Below are 13991 nucleotides of genomic sequence, written 5' to 3'. Positions count from 1 at the left end.
TTGGTGTCCTTCACACCAGCCTTGGGAGCTTTCAGAGCTTTACCACCAGTACCCTGGGTTGCCCACTCCTGGGTGTCTTCCCCCTGTCTCCCATCCTGGTCTTCTACCACCTCCTGAAGATGGTACAGCCACTTGGGATCCTGGCACGCCGTCATCCAGAGCCTGTGTTGGGAGATAGGCTTGACTTGGGGTGTCCCAACTGGGAAGAGCTGCTGCTCCTCCTTCCGTGACCCCCTCGGCATGGCAATGAAAGTGCCCGAACCCCCAGCCCAGCAGCCTGCAGATGCCCAGCAGCTGCAGAGTCACATCCCCAAAGGTCCTGCCACACCATGGTGCCACCCTTAGTCATCCCTGATGGGGCAGGAGAACCCCATCGATGCCCCATCGAGCATGGTACATCCAGTGCCTTGCCACAGCCGCAACCCCCCACATGCGGGTGGCTGGTGTCTCTCCTGGGGATGTTTTCTCCAGAACGGGGATGGGGTGTCCCCAGGGGCTTGGTAGCCTCCAAATTCTGGGGCTACCCCACTGCCACGTGCCAGAGGGACTGTGCTGCACCCATCGCCTCTGCGGGCAGACGCGGGGTCCGCGTTTCCACAGCGGTGAATGGGGAGAATCATCGAATGACAGAATGGTTTGGGTTGGAAGGGACCTTCAAAGCCCATCCAGTCCAACCCCCTGTCGTGGGCAGGGACATCTCCAACCAGATCAGGTTGCTCAGAGCCCCGTCCAACCTGACCTTGGATGTTCCCAGGGATGGGGCATCTACCACCTCTCTGGGCAACCTCTGCCAGGGTTTCACCACCCTCAGAGTAAACAATTTCTTCCTTCTATCTGGTCTGAATCTCCCCTCTTTTAGTTTAAAACCCTTCCCCCTTGTCCTGTCGCGACAGGCCCTGCTAAAAAGTCTGTCCCCACCTTTCTGATAAGCCCCTTTAAGCACTGAAAGGCCGCAATAAGGTCTCCCCGGAGCCTTCTCTTCCCCAGGCTGAACAACCCCCACTCTCTCAGCCTGTCCTCATGGCAGAGCTGTTCCACCCCCTGATCGTTTTGGTGGCCTCCTCTGGACCCGCTCCCACAGGTCCCTGTCTGTCCTGTGCTGAGGACCCCCGAGCTGGACGCAGCTCTGCAGGGGGGGTCTCACCAGAGCAGAGCAGAGGGGCAGAATCCCCTCCCTCGCCCTGCTGGCCACGCTGCTGGTGGTGCAGCCCGGGACACGGTTGGCTTCTGGGCTGCGAGCGCACATTGCCGGCTCATGTCCAATTTTTCATCCACCAGTACCCCCAAGTCCTTCTCCACAGGGCTGCTCTCCACCCACCCATCCATCCATCCATCCACCCACCCACCCACCCATCCATCCATCCATCCATCCACCCACCCACCCACCCACCCATCCATCCATCCATCCATCCATCCATCCACCCACCCATCCATCCATCCATCCCCCATCTGTATTGATGCCGGGGGTTGCCCCAACCCAGGTGCAGGACCTTGCACTTGGCCTTGTTGAACCTCATGAGGTCCACCTGAGCCCACTTCTTGAGCCCACCAAGGTCCCTCTGGATGGCATCCCGTCCCTCCAGCAGATCCTGAGGGACACCCCGCGTTACTATGAATAGTGCCCTTGCAAAAAAAAAAAAAAACCCGAACCACGAGGATAACGGAGGGTTTTGCCAACCCGCTGCTGGGGGGCTGGGGAACGGACCCCCCCATCCCGGAGGCAGCGACCCCAGCACGGAGCTTTGGCGACAGCGGCTTGCAGCGATGGGGAATTAGGACGTGTCTCGGAAGTTCATGCCGACCGAGGAGAGAGGCTGGGGTGCAAAGTGTAAAATTACAGGAGTCAATATTTATCCCCCAGCCAAATCGGGGCACCCAAACGTGGCTTTACAGGGGGTTCTGCTCCCCTTCGAGCGTTCAGGTGCACCACGGTTGGACTAATCACCGGCACCCACGTTACCGGTGACTGATCACAGGGAGACCTGGCAAAGCAACTCTCATTTTTGCAGCGTTCTTGCTGTTTGCCTATAGATCCAGACGTCCCCGGAGCTGGTCCTGCTCGAGTTCCTGATCTCCGGCACCAGCCTGTGCCGGGAGGGTCTCAGAGCCGGGGGGGGGGCTGTAGGGTGCTGCCATTATCTCGGTTGTCCAGGGGCATCCTCCATCCTCCATGGATGCAAAATCCTTATTTCTAGTCCCTTGGTTTTACTTAAGCATGAAAAATACAAAAATGCCCGGTGAAGCTCCACTACCCCTTTACGTTACGCTGTATAATGTGAACTGATGTATATTTTAACAAAATTAATAGACGTCACTACAAAGAAGGATCGCTATATTAGTGGGAGGGAATTTTCATTACGGATGAAGCCTTTTGTTCAAGAATGGCTTGAATTATTTCCGCTTTATCCCGGTGACGCCGCGATGCACGCGCCCTGGGTTGGAGGGGATGCTCCGAGGTGCCGGTGCCGGTGCCGCTCACCGGGTCCCTGTTTTTGCAGGCACGGGGAGGATCTGGATGGACGACGTCTCCTGCAAGGGGACAGAGGAGAGCCTTCTGCACTGCAGCTTCTCCAGCTGGGGCAAGACCAACTGCGGCCACGCCGAGGACGCCGGCGTGAAATGCCTGACGCCGTGATGGAGAGGAGGGGGGGACACCCCCGGTCTGGCTGCGGGGGTCCGGGGGGAGGCTTAGCCCACCCCGCGGATCTCACCTGTGCTTCCTGAAATGGTTTTATTATTAGAGAAATAAATGGCTTTTTATTATTCTCTACCGTGCTGGCACAGCCCTGCTCGGAGCGGGGGGGTGGGTTCAAAAAACGATGGGGATTCGAGGGGTCTGGGGGGGGATGCATGGGGGGGGCGTAAATACAGATCCTGGGTCTGGCTCAGCCCTGGTTCAAGAAGCCCCTGCATGCTGTGGGTGGGGGTACAAAGCACCCTGGGGTGCCTGAGCCCCCCCCAAGCCCACCCACAGCGACACCCTCCCCCCAGGGCTTGGGGACCCCCCAGAGATCCTCCAAGGGCTTGAGAACCCTGCTGAACCCCAGAAACAGCCCCACATGGCCCATGGGCCCCAGAAAGACCCCCCCAAGGGGTTGGCAATGCCATGGAGACCCTCCCAAGGGCTTGGGAATTCCCCCCAGAGACACCCCCCAAGGGCTTGAGAACCCCCCAGAGACACCCCCCCCCAAGGGCTTGGGGACCCCCCGGAGACCCCCCAAGGGCTTGGGGACCCTGCTGAACCCCAGAAACACCCCCACATGGCCCGCAGGCCCCACAGAGACCTCCCTAAGGGGTTGGCAATGCCATGGAGACCCCCCCAAGGGCTTGGGAATTCCCACCAGAGACACCCCCCAAGGGCTTGAGAACCCCCCAGAGACCTCACCCCCCCAAGGGCTTGGGGATCCCCCAGAGACTCCCCCCCAAGGGCTTGGGGACTTCATGGAGACCCCCCCAAGGGCTTGGGGACCCCACCGAGACTCCCCAAGGGCTTGAGAACCCTGCTGAACCCCAGAGACACCCCCCCCATGGCCCGGGAGAACCCCCCCAAGGGGTTGGCGATGCCATGGAGACCCCCCCAAGGGCTTGGGGACCCCACTGACCCCCAGAGGTCCCTCCCAAGGGCATGGGGACCCCACAGAGACCCTCCCCCACAGGCTTGAGGACCCCACGGATACCCCCCCACAAGGTCTTGGGGACCCTCCTGCACCCTAGAGACCCCCCGAAGGACTGGGGGACCCCCTAAAAGGTTTGGGAATCCCATAGAGACCCCCCCAAAGGCTTGGTGACCCTGGTGCCCCCTCCAAAGCCTCGAGGACCCCTCCCAGATGCCCCCCCAAAGTCTTGGGGACCCAACAGACCCCCCAAAAGCACTTGGGGACCCCTTCCCCTCAGAGCTTCGGGACCCCACTGGCCCCGCCTCCCACTGGCCCCGCCTCCCACTGGCCCCGCCCCCAGGTCTGGCCCCGCCTCCGCGTTCCGCAGGGTTTGTCCGCCCGCGGCCGCCGTAGCGGCGGGATTCCCGCGCGCAGGATTCAAACAACGGCGGCGGCGGCAGGTAACGGCCGCGGGACGGGCCCGCTGGGGGGGGCGGGGGTCGCCGCCCCTCGGGGCCCGGCTTATGTTGCTGACCGGGGGGGACCTGGGGGTTCGGGGCTTGCCCAGCCTCCCCCTCACCCAGGGGGGCTCCGGCAGCCCCGGCTCCTCCTTCTGCCCTCAACCGCCGGCCTGGGCCCCCCCCCAACCCCTGAGGTGGGACGCGGGAGGCCTCTAGCACCCTCCTCCTCCTCACCCCCAGAGACGGGGCCCCGGAGTCGTCTTCTGCTCGCTCCCGCCCACCCCCCCCAACCTCGGACTCACCCCGGAGGTGGGACGCAGGAGGCCCCTCCTGCCCCCCCACCCCCAACCTGGGACCCCCCCCTCACCCCCGGAGGTGGGACCCGGGAGACCTTCCTCCCCCCTCATCTGGGACCCCCACTCTCAGAGATGACACCCAGCGGTCCTCTCCTGCCCCCCCCCCCCCCCCCCAACCTGGGACCCGCCCCTCACCCCCAGAGATGGCACCCAGCGGTCCTCTCCTGGGACCCCCCCTCACCCCCAGAGATGGCACCCAGCGGTCCTCTCCTGGGACTCCCCCTCACCCCCAGAAATGGCACCCAGCGGTCCTCTCCTGCCCCCCCCCCTCCACCAGAGATGGCACCCAGCAGTGCTCTCCTGTCCCCCCCAACGTGGGACCCCCCCCTCACCCCCAGAGATGGCACCCAGCAGTTCTCTCCTGGGACCCCCCCCTCACCCCCAGAGATAGACTGCTGGGTGCTCTTCTGTCTCCCCCCAACCTGAGACCCCCCTCACCCCCAGAGATGGCACCCAGCAGTCCTCCACTCTCTGCCCCCAACCTGGGACCCCCCCTCACCCCCAGACATGGCACCCTCAGTCCCCCCCTGCCATGGTGCTGGCTGTGCTGAGGGCTGGGAGGACCCTGTCCTGGGTCTCCCCGCCACCAGCTCCTTCCCTTGGTGCCACATCACCTGCCAGTTCCCTTAGGACACTGGTCCCACCTCTCGCCTGACTTCAGAGCCGCCCCCAGACCCGTTACGGGGTTCGTTCCCCCTCTGCGAGCGGCCCCGGGGTGATCAGCCCCGCGGGGGACACAGCGGTGACAAGCTGCAGGGTGACACTGGGGAAGGAGGGAGCCCACGGAGCTGGGCGTGCTGGAAAGCACATCCCTGCTTCAGCTTTCAACCCGCTCGCTGAGCAGAGCCGGGAGAAGCCAAATTAGCAGTTGGGAACTCCCAACGGATGTAATTTCTGTAATTTATGTCCTTTAAGGTATCTGTAACGCCCCTGCTTGGGTTAGGGCTTGAGCCCTGCCCAGCTCGTGCTCCCGGCTCCTTCTGCGCGGTTCCCTCCAGCGTTTTGGGGGGTGGAGGTTGATGAAGTCAGTCTCTCCCCTGCTATAGGGGTCAGGACGGTTTGCAGCGATGGAAGCCTTCAAGTCTCAAAACAACCTGGCCCAAAGGGAGAAGCCCGGTGAGTCGCATCCAGGCGTGAGCCCTAAATATTTCCAGAGGGGCTGGCGGGGAAACCTAGCGCTTTGCCGTGGGCCCTGTGCTGGGGGGGGGGGGGGGGGGGGCGGGTGTTCAACCGCCCTGTCAGGGTGGGTGTCGTGGGTGAACAGTCCCACCCAGCCGCTCGCTATTCCCATGGGATGGGGGAGAAAACCCATGGGTTGAGGTAAAGACAGTTTAATAGGGAAAGCAAAAGCCACGCACAAGCAAAGCAGAACAAGGAATTCATTCACCACTTCCCATCGGCAGGCAGGTATCAGCCAGCTCCAGGAAAGCAGGGCTCCATCACGCGTAACGGTTACTTGGGAAGACAAACGCCATCACTCCGAACGTCCTCCCCTTCCTTCTTCTTCCCCCAGCTTTACATGCTGAGCATGACGTGGAATATCCCTTGGTTGGGGTCAGCTGTCCCAGCCGTGTCCCCTCCCAACTCCTTGTGCCCCCCCCAGCCTGCTCGCTGGTGGGGTGGGGAGCAAAAAAGCCCTTGACTCTCTGTAAGCACTGCTCAGCAGGAACGAAAACATCCCTGTGTTTTCAACACCGTTTCCAGCACAAATCCAAAACACAGCCCCATACTATGGAGGAAATTAGCTCTACCCCAGCCAAAACCAGCACGAAGCTGCTTATGAAGAAAACGAACTCCATCCCAGCCAAACCCAGTACAGTTGCTTAGCCCGGAGAGTAGATAGGACTAAAAACCTGCGCCAAAGATCAAGCTTGAACATAAAACGTTGCACAACACTTCGTAGAGAGTTGTCCTGGGTGAGAAACCCAACGAGGGTGGTAGTGACCGCTCGGTGGGACTGGTGGTTTGGTAAGAGATCGGGGGATGAGGGCTGGAAAGGAGCTTTTCTAAAATCTGAACTCGTGGTGGAGTCACAAATGTCATTTGTAATGGGAGCACCACAGCTCCTAGTGAGAAGCTGCGAAGCTGCGGCTCGCTGTTTGATCTGCTCTCTGGGGTCACTCGTGGGGCTGGGTTTCTCTTTTCTTTTTAGACGGGGGGCCAGTTTCTGTCACTATCCCAGCCTCTCCCTTCATGCAGAAGCTTGGGTACGGCACCGGGGTCAAAGTCTACTTGATGAAAAGGTACGTGTGAGAGCACAGGCGTGACGCGGTGCTCGGGAACGGGGCTTGGCGTCTTTTTTTCCCCTAGAATAATATAGGGGATGGAAAGAGATTGAGCTCTGAGCAAGAACGCGCTGCCATCACCGACCTTCAGATGCTGCCTGCACCCCTTCAAATGGGCGCGGAGTCGAGGAAGGGGTGTGGGACTTGCAGCTTTCCCATGTGTGCTGGAGGTATCGGTGCTGGGAAGGAGCCCGTCGCTTTGGGATAACCCCATCAGCCATTCCCTGGCCTGGAATTCAGGCACCTGGGATCCGTTCCTGGCTCTGCTTTGGCCTGCTGGGCAAGCTGCTTCCCTCCCCAGGCCTCCGCTCCTCCACCTGAAAATGAGAATCGATACAATCTCCGTTTCTAAAGCACTTGAAAATTCGATGGAGGAGCACTGTATATGGGCGAAGCATTACTGTGCACCTCTGCGGCGTGCACGTTAGCAAACTTTAGTTTATTTTAGCATTGTTCTTTATTAATTCCACAAAATAAAGGCAGAAAGAATAGCTCCTCAGTGAGCTGCGTGAGCTTTAACCATGGTGCCGCTTACAAACAGAGCGGTTCTGAGACGTACGGGTTTTCCCATGCAGATCTCCCAGAGGTTTGTCTCGCTCCCCTTGGGCCGTGAAGAAAATTGATTCCAAATGCAACAGGAGCCAGCAAAGCATCTATCAGCAGAGACTGAACGAAGAAGCCAAGATCTTGAAAAACCTCCAGCACCCGAACATCGTGGGTAAGTTTCCGGCACAGCCTATGTCGCTTCCATTGCAAATCAAGCTGTTGGAGCCGACTCTGGAGCCAGCTGATGGGACACGAGGCTGCTGCTGGGTTTCTCTGCCCTCCCCGGCTCCGGGCTCCTCTCGCACCGAGGGCTGTGGGTTACAGACCTCCCCGTCTGGCTCTGGAAGTCTGGAGCCCTGGGGTGTGATGGCTGGGAGGACGCGCGGGGGGAGGATCACTGCGTGCTTGCCCCGTCCTTACGCTTCGCAGACAGGTTGCTGGGCTGCCTGCGCCTTTGGTCAGGCCCAGCATGGTCCTTGTTAAATTAATTTAGTCTTACCCTGCGTGGTGGGGACTTGGAAGTGCTCCTGGACTGCTGGGGCAGCACGGTTGGTGGCAGAAGACACCCCTTGGTGCTTCGTTGCTTGTTGACATGGACGTCAGTCGCTGAGAGGTGGCTTTCTGGGTGAGTTACCCGGCAGAAACAGTTACGGTGGGACTCCCAAGCGGCTGGTGCGCTGGGGGTGCCCCCAGGAGCCGAGAGGTGCCTCGCTGACGGCTTCGTGCTGCGGGGCAGCCCCGGCTTATGGCCTTGGGGAAGGGAGAGACCACCGTAACAATGCAGAGGACAGGCAATATCTTAGTGGTATCTGGGATGGCTTCTGTGTGGAGAATAAGGCTCTGGATCCCACCCTGACGACACACCTTTGTGAGTGACAGCTGAGGCTCTGTCACGCTCTTGGCTCTCCGTGGTAGGAATATTTTGAGAAGCTGCTTTAGTCTGTTTAATTTCTGCTCTTATCTTGTCTGAAATCTCTCCTGCCAGTCAGGACAGCAGCTTTGTTTGACTTTCCTTTTATTTGTGCTTTAAACTATTCCGGTGCGGTCACTTGTATTAGAAGTGCTGCATGCAAGGAACTTTGTTTGTATCCCTAAAATGGCATGTCTTGCTTCTGGCAGGAATTTAAGAGCAAAGATAGTCTCGACCTTTCACACTGCAAATATTTCACTGCTTTTTTGTAAAAGGTGCCATAAATCATTTACAGGATAAGACTTTTGCTATGCTGTTACGCAAGACTTTGCCAGTTATAACTCCCCCTGAAGGGTGTTGGTTACAGACAGGAGTAAAACGCGGAGGAAGAAAGGTTACATGACAGTCCGAATCCGGACTGTCTTAACCTTGTGGAGTGGCCCTTGTGAGATGAGGGCTTGGCTTTCCCAGATGTCCCTCTGCTCTTTGTCTCGCTCCTGCGGCTCCTTATCTTTGCAACTGGAGATGTCGGTCCTGCAGATCTGCTGCTGCTCTCCTCCCTCCTTTCTCCTGGTTCTCTGTCCTGCAAAGATCGGGGTAGACCTCCCTGCCCTGGCAGAGGGTGCACGGGTGACCTGGGAAGCAACGAGGGGTGTCTGTGGGCTCTCCTGGAGGAGGGAGCTCCTTCACCTCGACACAGCTGGGGCTCGCGCCCCTGCTCGGGGCCGCGCAGGTCTCCACGGACATTCCTGGCGAGCCAGGTGCCCCCGGGATGTGAATTTGTTTGGGGCTGGTTGCAGCCGCCGGGAAAGCACCTGGGTAGCAGCCCCAAATGCTCTGGCTCCATCGGGCCGACAAGCACGCGGAAACGCTGCTGCCTGCTTCGGCTCTCTAACAAATCAATCGTTGTTGGAAGGTTACCGTGCCTTTACCGAGGCCAACGATGGAAGCATGTGTCTGGCCATGGAGTACGGAGGAGAAAAATCTCTCGGTGACTTAATTGAAGAAAGAAATGCGAAACGGTTGGGCCCTTTCCCTGCTGCCACGATCTTCAAAGTTGCCTTGAGCATGGCGAGGGGGCTGAAGGTATGTTTAACGTTAACCGTGGCTGTTCTGTGTGGAATCGTACACGCTGGTGACACTGGAAAAATAAATGAATTTGGTGTGTGAGGAGGCCATGCCGGCAGATGGAGAGCAGATGCTGCGACGCTTCATATAAGGCCTCGGTGGGTTTTTTTTACCGGGGTGCTGCACAGACTCAGGTGAAAACTGAGCCCTGAAGCTTGAGATTGAAGTAATATAAGAGATACGACAGGGTTTTTGTCACGAATGTCCTGCTGCCCTCCCCTGGGGCTACCTGCTGTCCCTGCGCGCTAGCCGGCGAGGAGGCTGGCTGCTGGCTCCTGCATCCTTATTGCCGCGCCAGGAAGCTGCTCTTGGCAGTGAAAATGGTTATCTGGTGCCCGCGGCTGCCAGCTGGTGCTGCTTGTGCCTCCTCTCGCCAAGCCGCAGCAGCCGCCGCGCTGAGGTTGCGTTTAGGGGAAAAAGGGGGGAAATGGAGACTCAGCGGTGCTCTGTCTAAACCGCAGCACGGCTTCTGAGCCTCCCCCTGGCTACGCCAGCGGTCAGGGCGAAGCTCAGGCTGCCCCAGCCGTGGCAGTGAGTCCTGCGCTGTTGCTGCCGAGGAGATGCAGCGCTGAGCTCCCGGGATAACGCGGATGTGTGCTTAGCCCTCGGCTAATGCCCGCGCTTCGCACACGCTCCCAAGTGCTTGTGCAAGAGGCGCTTCTCGCAGCCTTTCACTAAAAGGCAACCGTAAGCCTCCAAAACTAGGCTGGGTGGAACAACCTGCCCTGTGTTTTGTAGGTGTTACAGATAGGTGTTGGCCAGTCCTTGAGGTTTTAAGGCTAAATATGTTAAAGGTTAAGAAGCTGGAGTTGTCCAAATCCGATGGCTCCTCCTGCCTCTCCACAGCTGTATCTGTAAGCGGGTGTTAACGGCTCCTCTCTGCCTCTTAGTATCTTCACAACGATAAGAAGCTGCTCCACGGAGATATCAAGTCTTCAAACGTGGTCGTTAAAGGCGCCTTTGAAGCCGTCAAGATCTGTGATGTGGGAATGTCCCTGCCCCTGGATGAGAACATGACGGGTAGGTCCGGCAGCCGGGAAGGGGAATGCTTGGTGGCTGCCAGAGTGTGGCGCCGGGAGCCCCCCCGCGTCCTCAGAGGGAAGGACTGGCTCGTGGTTTGCACCGTGCGTGGGTGACGGGCACTCTGGAAGGTCCAGCTTGCGTTCTCCAGACCTGGACGTCTGTCTCGTGCCCTTCCACACTCGTACGTTGGCTCCCGGGCAGGAGTGCCGTTGTACACGGGACGCTGGATCAGGCCCTGCTGTTGAGGAGATGCTCTTGCCAGAGAGTTAAGTAAACGAATCTTTCTTGTAGGGCTAGAAGGAAGCGCGAGCCAAATGCAAGCGTTATAAAGACTTCATGTAAATGAGAAGCAGATGTTTAATGGCGTCGTGGCTTGGCTGTGAACAGCAGGAATGTGTTTGGGTTAATTACAAGAATGCTTTTCTCTGCTGCTTTACGCAGCGCTTGGGCCTGCAACAGCCTCATAATTTATAAAGCTGCTCTATTACATTTTTATTAGTAGCTGTTCCCTTTTATAAGGAGCGAGAGAGCTGGAGGCAGCGCCCCAGCGTAATCTCCTGGAGAGGAGTGTGGTTAAAGTATCAGTTTCTGGGCTGGTTTAACAGGAAGAAGTCCTCTCCGCCCAGCCCTGATTTTGGCTTTGCCTCCTCGTGGTCTCGAGGAGACAACAGGCACCCACCGACGGCGAGGACGCTGGGTCCCCGTCCCTGTGGTAGCCGAGGATTAAAGCGCAACCGCCCGTGAAGTGTTGAGGGATTTCGGCGTTCGCTTCTCGTTACCGGCCAGGCTTTGAAGATCAGCCCTGCAAGAGAAAAGTTTCTTGAACAGCTGAGATTTGCTGCCAGCTCGGGAATTTGCTAGGGAGAGTGGGGGGAAATGTGGCACCCTCCTCTTGGGAGCGGTGCCTGTAATCGGGAGAGAGATATAGGGGATCGAGTGTTTCCTTCGTCAGGCTGAGCGCTGATCGCTTCAACTCTCCCAAGGCTAATTAAGATCAAGGAGGCATTAAATTGAACAAAGTGGTGAGGTTTGGGCTGGAGTAAAGAAAACGGAAGGACTGCGTGGCTGGCAGGAGGCACTGTGTGGTGGCGGCAGATGGAGCCTGCTGAGCACCGGGGTGGGGCTGGCTTTGTCCCCTGGCTTTGTCCCCTGGGGAAGGTGCCCTGTGAGTGCTGTCACCCCCCTCCTGCCTCCCCGGGGGGCCAAGCTGAGGAAGGGAAGAACGCAGGTAATTTCTCACTCCTCCATTGCACGGTTAAGTACAGCGCACAGCTCTGACCTTCAGTTCTCTCCACACTCTGCGTGTGAAATCTCCTCACGGAGGTTTCTCCGCAGTCCCTAACATGCATTGCTGGGCCCGCGGAAGAGAAGCACGAGCCCTGCTGGGACTGGCACTGCTGCGGAGCAAGTCGCAGGTTACAGGGGATTTGAGACTACACGGATGTGAAAGAAAAATAGGTTCAGGCCCCCAGAAGATCCTGCTCTGTGGCTTTAGCACGCCTGAGCTAACCGACAGGCTAAATCCGTGCTGTGTGGCGAGCTGTGACTGTGTCTTGGTGTCTGCCAGCCCCAGCAGACACCCGAGCCGTGTTGTTTCCTTCCAGTGAGCGAGCCGGACACGTACTACGTCGGCACCGAGCCCTGGAAGCCCAAGGAGGCTCTGCAGGATGACGGCGTGATCACCGACAAAGCCGACATCTTCGCTTTTGGGCTGACTCTCTGGGAAATGATGACCCTCTCCGTGCCCCACCTCAACCTGGGCGATGACCCCGATGACGAAGGTTTGTTTCTATACCTTGCTGGTGAGCAACTTCTGCTCCTAGAAATGCTTTCCTCACTTAGTGGGATTGATTTTTACAGCCTGTGTTAGTACCCCCACAGTGCTGGGTCTCCCGCGGGTGCCATCCGAAGGGCTTGCAAGCATCTGGCTGCGCCTGCTGCCATCTCCCAGCCCTGCCTCTCTTCACAGGGAGTTCACCGGGGAGTTCGCTGCAGCACGGAGATGCTCAGCACCACCCCGAGGCCGCTCTGCAGCGGGTGCCTGTCGGCATCCTTCAGGGCTGGGCTGCTTTCAACTTCGTTCGGCTTTTTAACTCCAAATGAGAAGTTGATAAATGATGGTAACTAATCCTTGCGAACCAGCGCTCTCTGTAAGTGCTCCAGCTGCTTGTCTAACAGCTGGAGAGAGCTGCTCAAAATCCAGCTGCTTGTCAGATTCCCGTCAGCGCGGTTCGGTAGGTTTGAAAGATGTCCCTGAGCCTGACAGCTGCTCCCCCGAGAGCCCCGCAGCGTGCTCGGCCGCGCTCCGGCTCCGTCCCACATTTACGCAGTGTAGGAGCAATCTGCGAGGCTGTAGCTGTGTGGTGGATGCTGCTTAGATAACACCAAAATGATGTGGCCAACAGGACAAGGGGGAAGGGTTTTAAACTAAAAGAGGGGAGATTCAGACCAGATGGAAGGAGGGAATTGTTTACGCTGAGGGTGGTGAAACCCTGGCAGAGGTTGCCCAGAGAGGTGGCAGATGCCCCATCCCTGGGACCATCCAAGGTCAGGTTGGACGGGGCTCTGAGCAACCTGATCTGGTTGAAGATGTCCCTGCCCATGGGGGTTGGACTAGGTGGCCTTTAAAGGTCCCTTCCCACCCAAACCGTTCCGTGATGGATGAGGTGCAGCCAAGCCCCACAATCCAAGGGAGCCCAGCAGTTTCCAACACCTTTTCCACCTTCTTGTCCAGATGAGTCTTTTGATGAAGACTCCTTTGACGAGGAAGCGTATTACGCAGCCCTGGGAACCCGCCCGGCCCTCAACATGGAGGAACTGGGCCCATCCTACCAGTGCGTGATCGACCTCTTTTCTGTCTGCACCAGCGAGGACCCCAAGAAGCGTCCCTCGGCCGCGTGCATCGTTGAAGCCTTGGAGGCAAATCTGTCCCCGCAGTAAAAGCACTCGAGCTCCTGCACCCGCGCCGCGGAGCTCGGGGACAGCAAAGCTGTCCCCGAGCTCCGCGGCGCGGGTGCGGGAGCTCAGGGATTGAACTTAGAAGGAGTAAGGCTACTCCTGCAGCATTTATCCTTCTAGTATGTGAAACCTGCTCTGTGTACTTAAAACCACAGCCTAAACTTGTTAAGCACTAACCCCTGGTGTTTAAGGAGATTGCTCTGTGTTGCTTCTAGAGCAATCTCCTCCCACCTGCATTTAAATCTTAAATAAGCTACCTGCTCTGTGCAATAGCTGTGCATTTAGTTGTCACGTTACAGCTGCTTTAAAACCCTTCCCTCGATGTTTGTGTTGAATTAAAAATATTTTTTTTTTTTCTTAATCTCGGTGTAAAAGTGGTGCTTTTCTTTTCCTAAGGAGCGTGCGTGTGTCCCTGCCCTGTCAAAAGCTTTGGTGAGGGCTCTTGTGTAAAGTATTTGCGTTCCTAGGTAACAGGAGAGCAGCTGCAAGCTCAAGGAAAAGGTTTCCTGACACAACAGGTTGGCATGATTCTGTGTAACACGGTATAAAAAAACCAGTCTCTTGGGGATTTATTAAAGAAAACCCTGCTGGTTGGGGAAATTCCTGCCCTCAGCTGCTTGGAGATGAAGAGGTTGCAACACATACTTGTCCCGCTCCCCCCCACAGCTCTCAGCTTCTGTTTTAGCCTCTGCTGCCTTCTCCTGTGAACCCCTCAAATTAGGAGAGCG

The 13991-nt window shown here is 57.9% G+C and overlaps 2 protein-coding genes across 4 annotated transcripts in view; both read left to right on the top strand.

The window, feature by feature from the left end:
* SCARA5 (scavenger receptor class A member 5) overlaps positions 1 to 2775 on the top strand; it is a 40028-nt gene extending 37253 nt beyond the window's left edge. For all 3 annotated transcript variants that reach the window (XM_075147972.1, XM_075147973.1, XM_075147974.1), the window contains exon 9: positions 2499 to 2775. In XM_075147972.1, the coding sequence (XP_075004073.1) occupies positions 2499 to 2635 (137 nt within the window). In that variant the 3' untranslated portion in view covers positions 2636 to 2775. The remainder of the gene's footprint in view (positions 1 to 2498) is intronic.
* Positions 2776 to 5400: 2625 nt separating this feature from the next.
* Positions 5401 to 13254, top strand: PBK (PDZ binding kinase). Its single transcript, XM_075144777.1, has 7 exons — positions 5401 to 5529; positions 6566 to 6656; positions 7274 to 7416; positions 9071 to 9240; positions 10173 to 10302; positions 11910 to 12086; positions 13040 to 13254. Exons 1-7 carry the CDS (start codon positions 5481 to 5483, stop codon positions 13243 to 13245), a joined length of 966 nt encoding a protein of 321 aa, XP_075000878.1. The 5' UTR covers positions 5401 to 5480; the 3' UTR covers positions 13246 to 13254.
* The last annotated feature ends 737 nt before the right edge of the window (positions 13255 to 13991 follow it).

This window comes from Calonectris borealis, chromosome 3 (genome assembly GCF_964195595.1).
Source record: "Calonectris borealis chromosome 3, bCalBor7.hap1.2, whole genome shotgun sequence".
Classification (NCBI taxonomy): domain Eukaryota; kingdom Metazoa; phylum Chordata; class Aves; order Procellariiformes; family Procellariidae; genus Calonectris; species Calonectris borealis.
The sequence above is the reverse complement of the archived record's forward strand: the minus strand, read 5'-3'. Positions and strand labels throughout refer to the sequence as shown.

Excerpts from the sequence above, each read along its gene's own strand:
- PBK (XM_075144777.1), top strand. The coding sequence starts at position 5,481 with ATGGAAGCCTTCAAGTCTCAAAACAACCTGGCCCAAAGGGAGAAGCCC. Across the intron at positions 7,417-9,070 it reads CCAGCACCCGAACATCGTGG|GTTACCGTGCCTTTACCGAG; the intron begins GTAAGTTTCCGG and ends CGTTGTTGGAAG. Across the intron at positions 9,241-10,172 it reads GCATGGCGAGGGGGCTGAAG|TATCTTCACAACGATAAGAA; the intron begins GTATGTTTAACG and ends TCTGCCTCTTAG.